The sequence below is a fragment of the Rhopalosiphum maidis genome, chromosome 1 (assembly GCF_003676215.2).
Source record: "Rhopalosiphum maidis isolate BTI-1 chromosome 1, ASM367621v3, whole genome shotgun sequence".
Lineage (NCBI taxonomy): Eukaryota > Metazoa > Arthropoda > Insecta > Hemiptera > Aphididae > Rhopalosiphum > Rhopalosiphum maidis.
In genome coordinates this window covers 70,563,327-70,585,949 of record NC_040877.1, presented here as the reverse complement: position 1 = coordinate 70,585,949, position 22,623 = coordinate 70,563,327, and the positions used below count along the sequence as shown (strand labels likewise).

The 22,623-nt window shown below is 29.0% G+C and overlaps 1 protein-coding gene and 1 non-coding gene across 2 annotated transcripts; one reads left to right on the top strand and one right to left on the bottom strand.

The window, feature by feature from the left end:
- The first annotated feature begins 4,871 nt into the window (after positions 1-4,871).
- LOC113547866 lies at positions 4,872-18,817 on the top strand. Its single transcript, XM_026948414.1, has 5 exons — positions 4,872-5,396; positions 14,827-14,975; positions 15,187-15,356; positions 17,368-17,551; positions 17,853-18,817. The coding sequence occupies exons 1-5, from the start codon at positions 5,340-5,342 to the stop codon at positions 18,052-18,054; spliced, it is 762 nt and encodes a 253-aa protein (XP_026804215.1). The 5' UTR covers positions 4,872-5,339; the 3' UTR covers positions 18,055-18,817.
- Positions 18,818-21,159: 2,342 nt separating this feature from the next.
- On the bottom strand, positions 21,160-21,232 carry Trnak-uuu. Its single transcript has one exon. It is a non-coding gene; the product is annotated as a tRNA-Lys (tRNA).
- Positions 21,233-22,623: the final 1,391 nt, after the last annotated feature.

Sequence of the window (22,623 nt, the reverse complement as noted above, 5' to 3'; positions counted from 1 at the left end):
TTCATGGTAAGAATTAAATTCGAAAAGATGGAAGAAAAACATGTTTAAATTGTAGGTAATCGCAATAAGTGCCCATTGAAATGTTCTATTTATTTTTAATATATACGTATTATTATTTATTATATAGTAAGAAATAATTCCGTTAACTATAAAAAAAATTGTCGGTCTCAATAATATATGGTATCTATTGCTTGATTTCCTTCACAATGGTGCACTAAAAATACTTTTTTGAGGCCCATATTATATGACCTCTCCCACGAATCAACTCACATAATATATTATCTACATAGACAAAATGTATGTTATCTGTGGGTAAACCGTATAGTATTAAAAGCACAATGTATACAGCAGTAGCAACAGTAAAATTATATTTTGTAATAGCCGGTAGGTAGCTATATATACTTTGCAGTTTGCAGTTCACATATAAATATATAATTTATAAATAATGCCTAATAAACTATATAGGCAATACAAAACACTCACGGCATACTTATTTTTGAATTGTTTACATATCATAAGTATGATATTATTGATACCTACTTATCTTATGTGTGTGTGTACAATTAAAAAATTAAATTAACTATCAATTAAGTTTTTTTTCGTTACGATTATTATACTGTTCTTTTCATTGAAAATGTATCGTAAAACTTGAATATGACAAAAAGTATAAGGAATCAAGAAGATATATTTTTGTTGTTGTCTGTTCTTATATTAATCTTAATGAGGTTATTTGTTCGTAATATTGTTTTTTCAGAGTATGAAATATTTGGATTATCAAGTGGGCAATCCCGGGCAATATCAGAAAGTTAACTATAAAAAGTTATATTAATTTTAGTACTTTTATTTATGTTTACACATAACATCGTACCTACTTGTTTTAATAAATGCGATTATTTATTTTGTATTATTATCCTATATTTAATATTAGGTGATATTATATACACATTATACTATAATAGTATTCCATGCCCGTTAATATCTATACTATAATAGTCTAAAAAATAAAAATATATAACAATATTTGTGAAGTGTGAAATCTGCTAGTACCATATTAGGCATATTATAAAATGGTAATTATTTTTATCATTATAGGAAATAGTCCTGCGTCGTTTAATAATATGAATAAAATTCAATATCATATAACTGAGGAAACTTTTTAACTTGATATAATTGAAGATGTGTTAAGTTATTTTAATATTGTCTTAAATTTAAAATACTAACTTAATGTTTAATTCACTTGTAAATCAAATAATAAAATTAACTATAATATGTATAATAATGTTGATTATTTTTAGATTCTGAATGGAACGATATATAAATGTATTAATTTTACAATGATGTTTGTTTTTTTTGTGTCTATGTACATTGTACATGATAACTAGTCAATAGAATGATTTAATTTTAACTTTAAAGAGGTTTAAATTAAAAAAATGTCATTATTTTTTTTTATAATTGGAAAAAACGAAAAAAAGTAATTTATATAAGTTTATATTTTTATCATAAATTCATAACTATAGTAATAAATTGTACAGTTTTGTGTATCGTTCTTCCACACGCCCGATTTAAATGTATAAACATATTATCTTATACAAACTTGTAAACGACTGTATGAATAGTATATAATATGATAATATTATGATGTGATAACAAAACGGATACAATAAAACAAATCAATACGAATCAAAAACTTCTTGCAACGAGAATCGCGAAAACCAACATTTTTGAACTATTTCGCTTTGAGTTTATGTATTAAGTATTAACCGTGGAAATGTGTTTAAAAACACTGTAAATCTATATTATAATGACGGCGCGATAAATAGCAGTGTAAATACTGCAAATAGCTTTTATGAAACTGTTTTAAAAAAAATAATATTGACGATACCAAACGTCGTTTTATTCGTCGTGCTGTATAATTATATACGCCGCGACCGTACACGCATTTATTTAAGTCGTCTATGAAACGTTATTGGTTCCGCGTTCGCAGCATCGCACCATTCGTACCGTGTGATGACTGATGAGGTTTAAATGGACGTGTACAAAATAATAATAATAATAAATAAATAAATAACGCTGCTTTAATATGATATTATGACTTTTTTTTCGAAAAACACCTAAAAGTGATATTATACCTATTTGATAAATAATATTGAAATTTGAATTCAAACTGCATCAAATAACAAACACCTATATGTATTAATGTTAAATATAATTTATTTAATTTTTGTTATTTCATTACTTTTAATTCTGCATTTGATTTTATAAGATACAAATATATATAGGTGTAAAAAAACATAACGCATAGTATTATTGGTTATCGTAGTTGTTAGTTATTACATAGGTAGTTACATAAAGCTTTTACAGATGATGACCGTTATTCGCAAATTGATGTATACACATAACGGTCTATTAAAGTTTTATGTAACCCTGAACTGAGCATAACATTAAAGTCTTAGGTAGTCTATTATTTAAATTCTATACAGTGTATGATTACGAGAGTCGAGAAGTATTGGTCGTTTTGATTCATTGCACACTCTTAAATAACGATCATCTTGAACCTAACCTAACCGGTCTTATTTGACCCTGAACTCAAATATGAATTATATATTTAAAATGTAGCATGTATAACTGATCGACAACTGGCAAATCGAAAATATTAAATCCTAATGCCAGTTGACAAATGACAATGTTGACATTTTAGCAATGTCAAAAGTAGGATTTTTATTTTATATTCAAAACTTTTTACTAAACAATATACATCAAAGACAAGATTAATGCAACTTTACTCCTATATATAATAATATATTAATATACATTATTCATATTTCATATTTCAATGATACGTCAACCGTTAATTTTGTTTACTCATATTAACTGTTAATAATCTACACATTCACTATTACCAATTTAACTATCAACAAACGATAATGATAGTGCATGGACTACTGTTAAATAAAAAAAATGCATTTAAAAAATTCCCGATTAAAATATCTGAAAAGACAATAGCATTTATCTAGTCATTGCTAAAGTCGGGACCAAAATATGTTTGCGTATAGTTTACCATTTATTTTAAAGTATGTTAAAAAACCTAATACCGTATACATTTTTTTAAACAAAACTCAAATTGAAACAAAAATAATATTCAAACGTTTTATTTTATTTTTTTGTTACAAAAACGCAGTCACGTACAAATTTTTGCTTCATAATAATAGCTTGTTCCATAGGAATGGGATCAGCAACCGTTTTGGTTACGAATTGTCCATACTCATTAGAATATAATAAGTCATAAGTAGTAAACTGGCGGAAACCACGGAATCGAATAAAATAATACAACGCTAATAATATTTGACGGTGACAAAATAATTGTAATAATATTACAAGTACGGTTACAAAACTCTTATAGTTTATATACACTTTAGTATTATAAACAATTAGCTATTACTGCAGAGTGAGTCTTAAACTAATGAAAATATACGTAGACAAAAGACATAATGTTTCTATAAACTTTTCACTGTTTATATTATGTTTTTCGCAATTATAATATTAAATATAATATAAATGTATTATGTATTTCAATATCTCAATAATGCATAATATATTTTTGTAAATATTAAAAACTAAAATCTGTATCTTCACTATTGATGATTAAATTGTAATTTTCAAATGGAAATTGAAATTTTAAATCATCGAAGTGAATGTTTTCCTGAAAATGTCTTCAATGTACATATTAGCGAAGGTGGGGAAGTGTTTGACTGTTTTATTATGTATGTATACTAGATTTAATAAATGAAGATAACTTCATAGTTATTCTATGGATGCGCATTGATATCTTTGTTATTACAATATCTAATAAATCACAAATGTAATTTATCAATATATATTTATAAGGTTTTTTTTTTAATGTGAATTGTTAATTGACTGATTTTTATAAAAATGTTGATGTATCTCAATTAAAATTCAAACCAGTAACTTCTGAGATATTAAAATTAATTTATTAAACTATTATAAGGATAATAGTCCTTAAAGATGGTTTTACAAAAGTATAAATTATTTATGTATTCCTAAATAGTAGGGTGATTTTTATTTGAAAAAAAATTGTTTCACTCATAAAATAGATTTAAAAATCTAATCAGTTATTAAAATATGATCGTATAATAGTAGAACTTAAAAAAATTCGTTACCTATAAGGCTATAAGAAAAAAAATTGTGCTAAGCATAATACATGGTTAATAACCTTAATAATGTTTATAGGTACATTTTAAGTTTCGACTGGAGATAATAACATGGGCGGAGAAGTAATAACCCGTTATTAACGCATTTACACATATTATTGTCATTGTCGACGACCTTAAGACTGAAATTTAAAAAAATATATTTTGCAAATATTCTGGCCCAACACATATTATTATATAGGATATAGGGTTATCAGCGAACAATGTAGTGTACCTACGTCGGAAGAATTGTTTTAGAAAAATATATAATATTCTTGTCCGGAGAATTTAAAGTAAAATGTTTAGGCGGGGCAGTGGCAGAACAAAAATGATGACAGATTTACATCAAGGCGGTGCGTTGTAGCGAAGTCGTCACTATGGCAATGCTAAGCGCGAACGAGTGCAGCTGCGCGTCTCGCGCCCGTCCGCATAGACCGGTTGTGGCCGCCGCGCGCGTAGATACATTACACCGCCGTCGTAGCGTCGTCGACGTAATGGCGGGCGGGCGGGCGGGCGGGTCCGAGCCGGCCAGATCTCGTGCGTCGCGCAGGACGGCAGTGGGGTGGATCCGTCAACGACCACGGCGCGTACCTATTATAATAGTAGGGGTCACGATCGCGTTCGTCGGCTCCGGCGCAGAACACCACCAGAACACCAGCCATCCGAAGTCCAAGCCGGTCGTTGACTCCTCCGCGCGCGCGTTACGTTGCTCTTGTCGAAAACACACGTAATCGTCGTCGCCGCAGCCGCCGTAAAGTTTTTGCGAAAAAAAAATTGAAAAATATAAAATAAAAACAACCTGTATCGGTGTTGGCCGCGTGCGTGTGCACCGCACGACGACGATCCGCCGCGTGGCCGCGAAACGGAAAACACGCGCGACCGCGCGACCGTATACGACAGCCGCGCGTAGCGCAGTAGCAATTGGTCATCCACCGCGCGCGTATATACACGGGACATGACCGCTATAGCAGCCGTCGTCCAGCCTGACCGCTCGTAACCGCGGCCGCGCTATAACCGCCGAACCACACCGACCACGCTCTCTTCATTGCAAACGCCGCCGATACAGCATCCGCAGCAGCTATCGTCACCCGCGCACCGTCGTCATCACGTCGAGTCGCAATCGCCACCACCATGATCACCGCAGGCAAAGCCGTTTCTCGTCACCATCGCTGGTCGTCGTCGTTCAAGGTAAAGTCGGAAATCGTCGTATTGTCGTTGAGACAAGTATAGTTATAACTATAACTACCTACCGTTGTAACGTACCTATGTTTACCAACCATGTCGGGGCCGTTTTTAAGGCTGCAAGACAAGAGGGCGTGAGTGCTATAGGGGTGACAATTTAAGAACTTGGTACTTGACATTATTTACTAAATACCTAAGTACAAGTTAAAAAAGGATACAGAAAAAATTATGATAAATATTGTCTTCAAGTATAATATTGGTCTCGAAACCAGGCGAAAAAATATACGTTATTATATGTAATCTATTTATTTTTGTATTTTATTAATTGACTCAATTCGATGTTGTTAAACATATTCAAACGATCGTTTAAGACTCGATCATAAGTTCATAAACCAAAAACTAATTTTTATTATATTGTTTATATAAAATGAAACAAAAATACTATATATATTAAAAATAAATGCATAAGCGTTAAGAATTACATTTTAAACATTTGAACAGGTATAGATGGTCTACATAGCTAGTAATATATACTTTAAACACACAATTGGTTCTGTTGTAAACTGTTCTTTTACGTATAAATAATTTGCCTTTACGCTTAATATTGAATTTATAATTGAAGCAATAATTGGTTATATTTGTGTAGTACCTACACTACTGTATATTTATAAAATAGGACTACGTAGTTATACCGTTATGTTGAGTATAAAAAGTAAATATAACCAAAATATACGTATGTAAATTAGATACTGAAATGTATGCACGTGTTTAGCAAATATTATATGATATATACTTACATACACATTAGACAAAAAGTGTAAACATAACAACAGACAGTAATTCAATAATATTAATATATTTTGTACAAAATATACATTGTGATTATTTTAATACCTATAAGATGTTTAATAATATAAATACATATAATCGCGTTATGTGCAAACGTTCCAAATAATAATAAAGATACTCAAATTTAATAGAAACTTCAAATCGTCACACTATTGATTTAGATGATTATAGATAAATATAATCAAAATGAGTACAATAGAATCGAGATCTAACGAAATTTAAATCTTATTTAAATCTAATACAGTGTACCCATTGAATTCGTTCTAAGTAATCGAATGTATTGAGGCAAATGTGTCGATTGTCGATTGATAATAATCGTAAACAATAAACAATAAATCGTTTGAGTGTATTCTTCAAATCATTTCTAACTCATTATCATTCATCATATTATATGCGTTCAACATTTACCTTATTTCGATATATGTACATATTATATATTTATATATATATGAACATTGTATATGAATGTAGGTAATTGTATCTAAGTACACATTTTCAATCCACTAGGTAATTTACTTCAATCGTTTCTTATTTTTATCTAGTTAAATTTCATCGGGTATTAAACTGTTTCATTTTTGTTCAATATGATATTGATGGTTTTGTATGAATTAAATATTTAAATGAACGGCATATTTATTGAGATAATGTACATTATGAATATTTCTGCAACTGTATTATTTTATTGTAATTACTAATTATTTATATCATAGCCCATAAGTACCAACCATTAATCAATATCAAACAACTATTTACAAAAAAATTACTTGATAACTGAAATGTTTCTCGTTCAGAAAAAATAATTATTGAAAAAAAGTTTATGTAATTTGCATTACGCGCTTCAAAATGGACAGTTTAAACATTTTAATCACTAAGTAGTAAATACTCGTATAGAAAAGAATAGCTAATAAAGATTTTTAAGTTTAAAATAAATACATAAATCAATTCATTAATAAACCGGATTTGAAACTCGCATAAATAGCAATACCTATATATACGATTTGGGTAGGTACACTGAAACAATCTTAGTTATTTGTATTTGTGTGGAATTCGACGTTATATTGAATCATCAATCAGTTACGTACCTACATAACTATAGATACATAATATATACACACAAATGCTCTTCGTGAAATTCACTGTAGACGAACACGATTGAGATACAATAAATAATAATCATATTCAGATCTAAATGAGACGTATTTTCCACTGACAGACATATTCTTATTCGTACATAACAAATAACAATAATATAAGTATATATATGTGGCCAGGATACCCCCAACGCAGTCCCGTAAACGATAATCGATATTCCATGTAACTCTTTTTAAGTGTTGGATGGCTCTATGAGGGGTTATAACGAGTTATTTCTTTTGTGATCCTGATTAACAACGAACAAGATCCTAATTGGTTGTCGGTCACGCACGTTTGTCACGAGTCGAAGCAAATATATATATATATATATATATAGCTGACGATGCCTATGATGAAGAAATAGTAAAGAACAATTTTTTTAAAAGAAAAAAAAAGTAATCCTAACTAAATTATTTAGCATCGTTCATGTAGAAAAACGGCTGGGAAACAAAAACACTGCAAGTTCAATGACTGCAGCACGAATGACCGCAGGAATCCGCGCGGACCGCAATGTCCGTATAAACGTGCGTCACGCGTGACTCGGGAACAATTACGATTACTGTTCGTTTAAAAGTTCCATTCATATCGGCGGCGGTGGATACCGTATAAGATGGATTTCGTATCTTGTAAGAATATTATACCTATCTATATACTGCAGTGTCCCCGAAACAATATTTATTTATTTATTCTTTTTATTTTTGAAAAATCAACACAGACCGGTTCTCATGAGCCCCCCGTAAATATTTCCGGTGCGTCATCGGAGGAAAAAAAATAACGCATAAATATATGCGTGAAGTTATAATGCGATAAGAAAAAAAAATCCTAACGGAAATTATTATTTACTTACAATATACAAAAACTACAATAATTATAAGTTACTCGCACTGCACACTGTATAAAATATATTATACTATATACAATAAAAGGATGGAATTATTATAATAATGACTACATATCTACTTTAAGGTTATTACTCACGGGTCTCACGGCGAGTTTGTCACAGTCGACAACTTGTTTTCGAACTATTATTTTTACGATTTAGGAATATTATTAAATTATGTACGAGGACTAACACGCCGAGATAAACGCGTTGTATATAATAAAGCTATATTTAATGCAACCTATGCCAAAACAATTTTTAAAAACCTCATGCATTAGGTATATCGTGTAGTATATGAGATATAAAATGTCATTAGCATTATATATCTGTATAGTTTATCGTTCACAAAACATACAACCGCTATTATAATTTAGTATATAAAATACAATGTAATGCGTATATACTATATACAAGATGTACGGGCATGTTGCAGAGATTATACGAACTGATGTTTGTATGTACCTAACCAACTCGTTGTCTCGTTAACGTTGTTATATCTATACAAATTTACAAACTTGACTTTTATGCCTTGGACAATATATTTATTCCGTAGGTAAAGATTTATAAGAAATATATACATTCAAGTTAAATGGAATAATGTACTTTGATAGACCGATACATGTATATAGTCATACAACAAATAATTTGACATCAATTCGATCCATTATATGAAAAAATAAAATTGAAGAACTTGAAGGTTACACTTCCTCATTATCGTGATTCGTTATGTGACTACATGCAAAGAGTACATAAACGAAATCGAGATTAACCCGCCAAAGGTTTTCATATCAGTTCTATGGATGTTTTCGTTTTCGGTTACCCGAGTGAGCTGTTCGCTGCGTTGTTCATATAGGTTCGTCGGGTTATTGCCCAATATGGCAATATGATATACGGAATTAAATGGATTTATAAAATTACAAATGTTAATAGTGTGAGTCATAAAAAAATATTCAAAATAAATTTATCTTATATATTTTGATCGGAAATGGTAAAAAATTGTTACTTATAAAATTATTGTTACCTACAAGCATTGATTAAATGGGGAACGCGTCTACAGGATCCATTCACGAGTAGCTATTCCATGTGCAGACTATATTATTATCAGTGCTAATAATATAATGATAAAAGCTTTCGAGACGATGTTTGGTTGGATGATCTGCAATTTGTAGTATAAAATAATACGAAAAGAGAAACCACTAACCTGCAGTATATATAAGTAAATATCGTGTGGACAAATGTGTGTATTATAATATACACTAGTCGCTGTATTAAAAAAACAACGGGATACCTCTCAGATACAATAAATAATAAGCTACTGTATAGGTTAGTGTGTTTTTTTGTATTGACGTGACTATTTGAATATGTGGTTATAATAATTATTCATATACAATGGTTTGAAATATCATCGAGGGATACTGTATAAGGTTTAATTGAACTGGTTAATGTACATTTCAGCTTATTTCGAGTAAAGACGAGAGTAGATTCCGCTTATATGGATATAATGTTATTTATACATGTAAAATAAATTGAAAACACAAACACGGCGCCAACAGAATCTAATGTTATAATATACCACGTAAACACACCTAGCTGATAGACAAATATTCATACATAGTTAGCTGTGTGAAACTTAGAAAGATACGTCAACGCTTAAAATGTAGGTACCCTACAGATTAACATTATTATCACATTAATGTGTAACGGTCAATAATTTATGTGTTATTTTAAAAATCATACACGAGACGGACAACGACCGATCTATTTTATTTATTTTTAGTTCGTATACGCGTTTTATTGTACCTATATAATCCAAGCTCGCTGCCAATTTTCCTGCGAGACATTCTTCTGTGAACCATTTTTACAGGTGTGATGATGCGTTCGGTACCGCAAGATTTGTCAAACAGTGGGTATTAATTGAAATGATACTCTATAATAAATCTATAGGTGTATAATGTAGTTCTATATGTATTATAACATATATTGTCAAACTAGACAATAACATAACACTCCCTACACCACTTCGTCGATGACCGATAAACTCATCAAATTGTCATGAGAGTTATATTATTGCAATGCAATATAATATTAGACCTCGAAGTATGTGTTACACACGTTACACGTATACATGGTACCTTCCAACCTGTGTGATTTTAAATTATAAAGCCATTAGCTTTTTTTCTTCTACACAGAAAGTCAGAACCTATAAGACTTATATACATGGAAACTAAATAGATTTTCACGTTGTATTACTTTTCCGTTATGTTTGTAACATACATATAAATACGTATAGAACATAATATAAATCTATAAAGTCTAATGTATTTATATTTTATATACGTGTATCATCGTGTATATGAAAACGATATATATGTATTTAGGTGCCAGCGCCGCAACTATTGGGTGTGCAAGGTGTGCAGACCGTTGGTCTTTTAAATTTTATACTTTTTAGCTCGCTTTAAGGTAATTATTGTCGATTGACTGTGTCTTTATTAATCGGAGAAAAGCATATCAATATCCATAATAATTTTCTTGACAGTAGTTGACAGCTAAGACTTCTAAGAAATAGAAGTATTCAGATGATAAAATTGTATTATCGTGAATATACATTTTTAACCACAAACCGTGATTATTTTCATTATTATGTTTACTGTTACTACTATCCATTGATCTATTAAGTATAAACTCCTTATTATTATTATAAAATTGAACATTATTATCATGATTATGTGATCACTAAAAAAAGTAAAACAGAAATCTAACAGATCTAATTTGTAATTACTTAATAATATTAAGGTAACAATTTTAAATTATAATATCGTTTTTAAAATGTAATTTTATTTTTCTAACCTCGTGATTTTTAAGAGTTTTTAATTTCTATAAATATTGTCAAACAACCAATTTTTATCCTATCGATACTTCCTCCATAACGGGTAACAGTTAAATCCTCGTATAAAACTATTATAGTTACTAAGTCACATGTATCTATTATTTATTTAATGCAATTATTAAAATTGAAATCAAGCCAATTATTAAATTACATTGTAATTATAGTATATGTGTTATATATTAAATAAGAACACAAATGCAATGATCATAAAATACTATGTATTTAATGCGAACTACTATTATATTCCGCAGTAACAGATATAAAGACAGTTATTGTTAAAAGATATTTATTGCCGCTACCGAAGCGAGAAATGTAATTGATGGATATATATTTTTGTCAGAATACCGTTTTGCAATAAATCCGAACTGCGCTATGAGAAAATAATTGTGTACATATTTTATGACCTAACGGATATATCTTTAAGTCCTTATTAACTCTTACGCGAAAATAGTCATTTATTAGTGTACCTATTACCCGTTAAAAACGTTTTGATATCAGTAATTTACGAACACATTTGTCATAGAACATAATTATACCGATACGATTGATATAAATAATAGATATAGTAATATCTAGTAATAGTAATGATTCGTGCATATTTTATTATGTCAGAGAAAAATCTCTATGATTCACAAATATACATAATATAGACGTTATACTTACAATAGTTTAATATTTTACACATGATTGTTCAGCAGTTACTACATGTCTACATAATATATATATTATATATTATACTTGCATGATGTATAGATTGATTTACAAAGGTCAAATCCGTTTTATTCATTCAATAATGCATTTATTAAAATTCTGAATTTGGAATTATGTACATCTATGGACCTAATTTTTAAATAGTTGGATTTTTTTGTGTCATTTAAGGAATGTCTTGCGGACGGTACAAATTTCTATTTTTCAAATGAGAAAGAACTACAATTTTTACTGTAATATATCAAAAAGATAATTTTTTTGAAATCGTTTACATTTTTAAATCGAAATTCGAGTAGTTTCTAGAGTTATTAAGCCTTATGTATTTAGGATAATAGTACATACCCTAATAGGCCTATAAATATGTGATAGATGCACTATAATTATTTGAAAATCACAGTACCTAATATATAAATGTATTAAAATTGTATTATAGTTTGTTTAAATTTAGCAACAGGGCAACTATTTATACATGTTAAGTACCAGACTATATATTACATATTAAGCTATATATTATATTGTATGTAAAACCATTGTTGAAGACTATATAATTTTCCTAAGTATATAAAGTAATATGTAATTCCTCAAAAACTTCTCATTCGAACTTCGATTTTATCGCGTCAAAAATTCAAGGAAGTCATTCGAGTACCCAACAATTATTATTTAAAAAAAAAGTTTTTACGGGATTCGTAGATTTCTTTGAAAATAATACGGTCTTTATAAGTGTAACTAGAAATTGGGAAAAATCTGAATTTGAATAGATGTATCACTGATACAATAAGTAGCACTGTACAGGATAAATGTGGCCGATGGGCGGGCATTCCCGACGGTAAATCACCCCGTACCTACATAATAATAGTCCCGTACTATAAATTATAATGTGATGATGATGATGATGATGATGCACGACACCGGCAAAATGTGTGATTCTCGTATAGAGAACTTACGGCGCGCCGCCGCCGACAGGCCCGGAATAAAACAATACGACAATAAACCATTATAATAATAGTAACACGGCGATTACGTCGTCGTGAGGATTTGGGTCAATGGGTCTCGGGCGCGATCGCCGTGAATCATCGACGAAATATCTGCCGCCGACAGCTGGAGTCCGTGCGTGGTATACGAATGGCCGATTGACGAACGTCGTCGTGGCTTCATAAAGCCGGTTCAAAAATGTGGGTTATCCCGCGATATCTGTACACCCGATCGCCACCCAATCGCGTGTGGGATACGCGTGCACAAGTCTCCGGCGGCGGCGGCGGCGGCGCGGCGATCCCGTTACGGTCGGGGCCCCACGACGATCGCACACGTCTTGCGCGCGCGGTGTGTCACGTTTTTCACTGCGTTCGAAGTCGTCGTGTACCCTACCCATAATAATAATAATAATAATGTAAGATTCATACGTAGCGGTCAAGGTTACACACCATCGTCGTGTACAGCTGGTGTGTAAACGTTCGTTCCGAAGTGACTAGCATGTGTATTGTCGGTATTATATTATTATTATTATATTGTTATCATGCGATACGCACAATACTACAATATATATATATATATACGTCATATAAACATATAAAATATATTATTTAAATTGCGTTCACGTGGTTTTTATTTTTTACGTTTCATCACTCGGCGGCTCGGCTGCGGGCAAAAGATACAATAATATGTCCTAGTCACCGCAGTCTACAGGCGTCACCGACATCAATGCAACAATCGAAAATGTATCGATTTTTTACAATAATATAATACGTGTAATATATTATTTATTATAACGGATATGGAATACTCGCCATTCGCCAATCGGAAATGGCAAACGAAAAAAAAAAAAATGAAAATAACGTACTGTAGCGTCAACGTAATAAATTCGTGTATACCGTTACACGGTGACTTTTTTTATATTTTTATTTCCTCCTCGACTTATTATAAACACATTACACACACCGCTGTATTACAATATAACTATTACAAATGTATATATGTATTTGGTCCAGATATTACACAAACACACACACGCGCGCGCGCATGCATGTACAGTACGCACATATATGTATATTATACACGCACGAATATTGCCGGAAGAAGCGCCGCCGCGACTGATGGTTTCTAATTACGCGATTAATTACTAAAGTTTCTTTGAAACTATACAATATATAAACAGTATAGTAGGTCAATAGTCTTTTCATTATCCAAGTATGATATTAATTTATAAAGACGTGAAGCGATGTTTTTTCATCCATTTCTCATATTATATAATATATTGATATATAATAATTATAAATTATTAGGATTATGTTATAGTTTGTATATTATTCCATATTTGCATATTATTTATTTATACATTGTCGATTGACATATTTAAATATTAATTAGTTATAACTGTTTAATATTTTATACTACGTTTTTAATTCATTGTTCTACAAATTATCATAGAAATTTTCTGCAAATATACATTTTAATTTTTATTAAATTGTTTATACTGTTATTTTACAATCTTACGAGTTACGAAGTATAAAAAAATACAATACAATTCCAGTACAGATAGAGAAATATTTGGAAAAAAATAGTTTTACACTATATTGTGTCAAAATTACTTAAAAAATAAAAATAAGTTAAGTATTGAAGAATATCTTTAAATTTACAGAACTAGAATACAATAAATTCCGGACAATGTACTGCTTAAGTATTAGTTGGATTATACAAAACCAGTTTATTATAATTTATATAGCTAACAATTTGTTTAATTTATTTTTCTTCAAAACATTGAATAATTATTATAATTAATTAACCTATATAGGTTCAACAATATAGTTTAAACAAAATAATAAAATTATTGCCTTAAAAAAACGAAACAATTTTGAAAATGAATTTTATACGTTATACGCATATTTCTTAGTTTACATTTATGGTGAATAAATTCTATTATTGCGTGTTCTTTTGTAAATGTTTTATTCATATTTAATTCTTATCATTCTATATTATCTTTACAGTTGCTGCGTATAATTTATGTACTATCCCTGTATAAGTATACGTGGGCTGAACTTTGTGGCGGAAATGGTGAATCGCTGAAATACTTACGGGGCGACGCTCTCATCGATAATTTGGATTGCATCGGTCCCAATGGTAAACCGTATCCAGAGTAAGTACAAAATATGATTTTATAAAAAAAATGTATATGGAACGGTACACTAGAAAAATTGATAAAAAATTGACCCAGTTTTTGAAACGTAATTTGTTGATGTGATTGAATAATTCTATTATTAGTTTCCGTTCAATCGGAAATCACCGTAATTTAAAATTTGTACGTTCAATTCGTTTTTAAAATCATTTGTTTATACAAACATTTACAGGTCAATAGTAGCCGGCACGTATAGACGCACTCACAACTGGGGATCATCGAGGACAGGACGCGACGCTTTTCACTCTGAGTCGAAACCCAGTCCCGAAACAGTACGGGAAACACTACTAAAAACCTATAAATTTAATAATCACAATGAAGATTACACGATCAGTAGAACTGGTAAGTGCTGTATTCACATCTAATATTTGCTAAAAATTTTAAATAATTACATAAATAAACATATAACTCGTATAAGTATACAGTATATACTATAATAGTGCATACCTATTACAATATTACCTACACAATCTAACCTATATAATATGTATATTGATGGTTGTCTTATTTATTTGATTATTTCACAATTTATTTACAGTTCATTTTGACAGTAATTTTTTTAAATATTTATTTTAACTATCTGTAAACCAATAAATTAAAATTTTCATTAAAATATATTTATTTAAATATGAGAACATTTATTTTATTTATTTTACTTATATATTATTATATTTAGATTAAATATGTATATGTATATATGTATATATGTATATAGTAAATAAAAAAAATCGGATACAGTTATTTAGGTAGGTACTTATTTTCAGGATTCTAACAGATACAATCTGATATTTGGCTTATATATTATTATTTGTATTATTATAATATGTTGACAAGATAATTGACATTATATTGTTCTGATTGTGTTTCTCACATTGTACGACCATTCAATTAAAGAGTAAAAAAAAATAGATAAAAACTAAATCGATATCATGAATAAATATAATAACTCTCGAACTAAATATATCGGTCATATATATTATTTAGTTATTATAGTTATACAATATATATATGCTTAACGCTATATGTAGTATGTAAAACATCAGATCATTTATTGGAAAAATAAACGTTTTTCGCATTATATATCTACTTGAACAACTGCGCAACGAATCGAGTTTTATTTGGATCTTTAACAAAATAAATATCTGTAAATTCAATAATGAAGTATATATAATTGTGTATCCTAGATAAAAATGGACAAATAGTTCTATGTATATGGTATTTTATATTATATAGTATTATTGATTATTATTAAAATAATATAGTATTAAATAGTCAATAATACCTATATGTAATAGTAATATTTTACTTATTGACAACATTTATGAAAATATTTTAATCATATTTTATATTTATATAAACTACTTCAACTATCAAGGTTAGATTAAACTTATTTTGCTAAAAATGTTCAGGTATACTAGTAAACACCGCATTTGTTTATTAAAGATTATCCCATTCTATTTTTAAAAATATTTTTAACTAGGTATTTTATTGTTTTTAAGTTATTATATTCGAAATGTTATTATTAAATTATTTGTTTATAGTTTAATAAAATTTAAAAAAATATATTTAAATTCTAAATATTCATATCACAAACAATAGTTACAAACCAGGTGTCATGCTAGTTGACACTTTGGCAGTACAAGAAAATTAAATACACACATATTTAAAATAAAATATGTTTCCAGCGAAACATAATATGATTCAATGAAAATATATTATTTGTATCGATACCACGAAATACGGATCAACATAAATTTCAATAGAGTGTTTTTCTAAGTAAATTATACAATTCACATAAAATATACGGTTTCAATAAAAAATATTTTAGATGAATTACAATTCCGGCGAAATATATGATGGAAAAATAAAATATGATTTTATATTTTACATTTACATTTTCATGTAACTTTTTAAATACTTCCGATACAATTATATCAATACAATATTAAATTTAAACCACTTTTATAAAAAAAAATTTCTCTCTAATATAATTATGAAAATTCATACATATCTACAAAGTTATTATTTTTATACACACGACGATTTCTATTCAGAAGATAAAATGCTAAACATAATATTATATTTAATAGCTGTTATGGGTGATCATAATACTATAATATACACATATGCATATTTCACACATTTGTCTTTCGGAAATTCGCTTGCTAATAACTGTAAATTGGTGCTATTTACTCGTACCTCTAACACTTAAACAAAATACACTTCGATTCTTTTTACTATTATACTACATGGTAGTATCTATAATATACGTTCGTGAATCGTGAATATTTGCAGTAACAATATTATAACTTAATACGTATAATAAATTAACCATAGTTTTATGATTTTTCAGCCCGAGAATATGGATCAACACCAGCTACTAATCGTGAACTATGCCAAACACCGAACAGGCTGTGCCGCACCAGATACAATACGACTGCGCCCATGTACGGTGTGTCGCTGACGTCTGGTCAACCCGTGACTATCGTTCAAAAATTCCCGGATCTATTACAGCAAGTCGTTTATGAAGTTTGCGAGTAAGTGCGCTAACTATATTATATTAAACGCAAAGTACCTATTGCAACCACTGTTGAGCACACGCGTGTTTGTCTCGTCAATATTTTTTTTTATAAAATCAATTATTTTATAAACAATATACGTTTCCGCTGTCGTTTATTTGTAATATATGCTAATTTGTGAAAATGTGTACACTACATATTTACATTATAAATTATAAAGTATAACGTATAAATACGAATACAGTTTGTCTTATCGCACGAAATCCACCTGTTAACTTATAATCTAACCGAACGATTTGTTTTTTTTTTTATATTACAGATCAAACGAGTGCGATATGGTTAGAGGAGAGTGTACACAAACGTATGTACCATACTTGTTCTTGGTAATACCTTTGGGGCCGGTGACCCTAACCGGTCAGGACTACGTGCTCGTGGAAAGCGGATGCGTATGCAAACCAAAGGGTTCCAGGTCCACCGCACACGAACTGGTGTCCACTATTCCGGCAATACCACGTCCGTAGAGTATGGTTTATGTGTACACAAAGGATAACAGCCGTTTAAAAGTCATCGTATTGAAGAAATGTACCTCGCCGTTTATACTATATTTATATCATAATATATTATATATTATTGTCGTGTACAATATAGTCCATGTTACTATACAGTAATATAGAACCAATACCATTTTAGTCATGAGAATCGTTCGAAAAGACCAAACGCCTCATTAACCCCATGACGTAACACACCCCCTATACATATATTGTATTTTTCATATAATATAATATATCTATTTACTCGAATATATACTACTATATATGTATATATGTACTACTTACAGTGGCGTCACGAATTTTTTTTTTTATTGATTCAGTTATGCTCACTTGTTCATCCCTAAAAACTCAACGCCTATATAAATACATGACGTAGATTATTTAGTATTAAGTCTATACACTCACCTAAAAAACTATATGCAGGGGTAACTATAGCCTGTGTATAACCCCCCCGTCGGATAAAAAATTCTCATGACGCAACTGTATATTTTAATATTTTATATACGTAGGTACGGGATATATTATATTATTATAGTGATGATATTAATAACATGATTATTATTTATATAATATAATGCTCAACTTATGCACTGGCGCCAAATATTTTTAATTTATTACGCATAAACTATATGTATTTTATAATACTACTGTATGCAGTTTGCCTTATTACTGTAATAGTCAATATTTTACTTGAGCAGGTATATATTGTACGGTTTTTTTTTTTAAATTTATGTGATACTGTAATAATGATCAATTCATTTAATATGTAAAATAATAAATTAAGTTAATTAATAATATTAAGATAATTAATCTAAAATTTAAATATATTTTATTATTATTTTACCAAAGTATATCTTGAATTATTAAAGATAATATACTATTAACATTTCAACTGACCAAAAATCAGATTCAATTATCTACATAATATATATGATAAACAATTTTTTTAAATTGTATACGCTTGTAAAATACTTGGTGAAAACAAAATCCGTAATAACATTGATTATAGAATAGTCTATTCTATAATCAATGGTACCTATAGTAGTATATATAATATAATAGTAATATTGTAATAGAGACAATTAATAGTTTATACATAAGGTGTAAGCATATGCATACCTAAAGATTTTGACGATTATACACATTACACAGTATATTACATGTGTACAAATTATATGCTCAATAATCTGAAGAAATGGACAGGGTTTATAAAAATATCTTACTTGCGCGCATTTATGTAATTTGTAAATATATATAAAACTATAAAAATAGTTAATTTTATAGGTATAGTAAATAAAATTGTACAGTAGGTGCTTTTTGTAATTTATTATTAACGAATTATTTATATTAAATTTTATGTGTAAGCAAATAAAAATAAAATGATACTTAATAAAATTGTTTGCATTTTGTATAAATTATTTTTTGTTATACTAATAAATAATAATATTCAGGTAAGACTTTTTATTTACCTATCCGGACAAGATAATATATTTGTCAATAATTTTTAAATCATTTGTCTTCATACCTATATTTTAAATCTAGTAGCTTTATATTATAGGATATAAAGTTTAAGAACTAAGACGACGGCGAACCTGTGTGTATATTGTTTCGTCTTAAGAATGTACGAGTATACAACATGATAAAATATATACGTTCAGCAGATCCAATTTTGTACTGTTATCCATTTTTTTTGTAAATTGATATACTTTTACCAGGGTTTTTTATAATGATTTTTTTGGACTGCACAAACAATATTTTCCCCAATCTTCTGGATTTTAGTAAGGAATTACTGAATACAAATATCGTCCTTGACACAACTAAATAAAAATGTTCACTACACAAAATGTGTCTGACTACATACTAAAAAAAAGCCTGACTTTTACGATATTATTTATCCGAAGCCTTAAACCTCAAGTGGTATGTTATTGGATGTGATTTTTATCTTTGGTCGTGTCATTCCTGCCTTCTGGTCAAAGTGTACTTGATTTACAAGACGTTTAGACATTTTTATCCACTTATAGCAAATTACTTGATAAATGTGAAAGTTAAATAACAATAGGTAATAATAATTAATTAATTAGATAAATTCTTCAGAAAATGTTAACACGCCTATTTATAAACTGCCTTAGATGACATAGGAAATAACTGTCAAAATCAATCGTTGTCATTCTGTTACACTCATACACACGTTTATTTACTATTTTGTACATTGTGATTTAAGGGGCAATGATTAGGTAATTTATAATTTCATCATAGCCGCCCGGGATCTATGTGTTAGTTGTAAATGATTATTAGTGTGAGTGAAATACAATGAGGGTACCGGCTGGAGCAACAGACGGATGCCACTCTCGTGTGCGTTTGCCGTTTGTACATGTCATTAATTCAACAACATTAAAAATTCACAATAAGAATTTTACGACAATTTACTTATATTGATTTTACAAAATTAAAGTTAGTTAACGTTGTCTGATCTTAATTCTGAAAAAAACATTTTAATTCAGCAGAAAAATGTCTATAGATCTTACAAAACACTTTCCATTTTTAATTTTAATTTTAAATATGATATAAAAAAATTCATATTTTCAAGATTTTATTTACACTTCATTGTCTTCATCAGTGGCGTAGCCAGGGGGGTGTTGAAATCCCACCCCTTCGGCCATATTTTTATCAAAAATATAATGTATATAATATAGGAATACAATCATTTATTCGTGGTGAAATGTATTCTGTTATGCCGTATTCACGTTATCGACTGCACTGGTGATAATAATCATTATCATTTAATTATTTTATTATTTTAACATGGTTATAGATTTATTTTATTTAATTATTAAAAACATCTTGGCTACGCCACTGGTCTTCATTTTAATATAAGATTTAATTTTTACAAAAGTATTCTGTACAATCTATAAACAATTTTCTGTCAAATTCAAATTTTTTTTAGAATTAAAATCGGATATCTTAAACTAACTTTAATTTTATCAAAACTTAAGGTTTTTTGAACAAAAATTATCGATAATAACGAAACCTCTAAAAACATATTTTACAAAACCTGAAAAAAAAAACAAAAAACTCCGCCCGGACAGGGGCTCGAACCCTGGACCCTTAGGTTAAAAGCCTAATGCTCTACCGACTGAGCTATCTGGGCTTCTGATCAAACGAAGAGAAATCAATAGATTTCAAGAAAAACTACGTTATTATAGATATATACGTATTTATTATGAGTGATAATAAAATTAAATTTCTTATACATTTTGTCTTTTACGTCACACAGAAATTAAATAATAAAAAGGAAAGAAGTAAGCTACCGGTTTGCTGTAAAATAGGTGTTGAATGTAATTCGTTATTGAGGAATACCTAAGTAATTTTATTGTACTAATAATATTATATTAAAAACCAAAGTATAATATTATTATTGGTATTTGGTTTATATATTTATGATGATTTAAGATAATAATACAGAATAATGTTATCGAAAATACTATACCTACTTTGTTATAATATAGTAAAATCCCGTTACAACGAACTCCAGGGGACCGATTTTTTTTTTTTGTAACGAAAATTCGAATACGCTCTTTATAAGCCCTGCTTTCCGGCAGAGGACTTCTATGACTTTCGTTATAACGGGATTTTTCGTTGTATTGGTATTCGTTGTAACGGGAATTTACTGTATTTGTATTTTAAGAATTTTAAATATGGAAAAATATTAATATTTAAATATCAATGCGACAATGTTCGTAGTTCATACACTGCTTACTGATAAATTTGGTTGACAACGTTTCGTATCGTACAATATCGTCAATTGTCATTATTGTCAATAATTATCCAACAATAACCATATTTGATATTTTTGATAAAAAGGGTTTGGTTGTTATTTCTAGGCAAAAGCTAGTGGAACCGTAATAAATTATAAAAATTATACAATAATTGCATCACTGCCAACCACATCCCTCGGTGAACTTAAATACGAAGAGCTAAAATAGTAAAATGTAAAATATAGAACAGGACAGTTATGTACTTATTTTGCCTATACTTTACGCCGGGCAACACTTAAAGTTTAAGTGAAGTATGTAAAACAATATATTTTTAATATTTTATATACACCTCTTTTATCAGTAATCTATAACATATAAGATAGGAAATAAATATTTTACAATTATATTTGTATATATATATATATATATATATATATATATATATGTATATTATTTTTTTGATCATAATAAACTTCTATATAAATTGTTTCTAGTGTTACAATTGCAACTATTTATCAACACTCACTGTTAAATTTATTAGAATATTAATTAGTAGTATAGTAAGAAGTTTAAAATAAAGATATGAACTCCGCTTTTTGAAAATTACTTTTTCTTCAAAAATGGATAATTATTAAATAATTGCTCAGCTCCAGTGCCGTAACCAGAATTTTTTTCGGTGGAGGGGGCTTAATTTTTGATGGCCAATTATGACAATAAATTAAGTTTGCACTGTATTTCTGACAATATAATTCATATAATTATATATATTATCAAGATCAAGTAA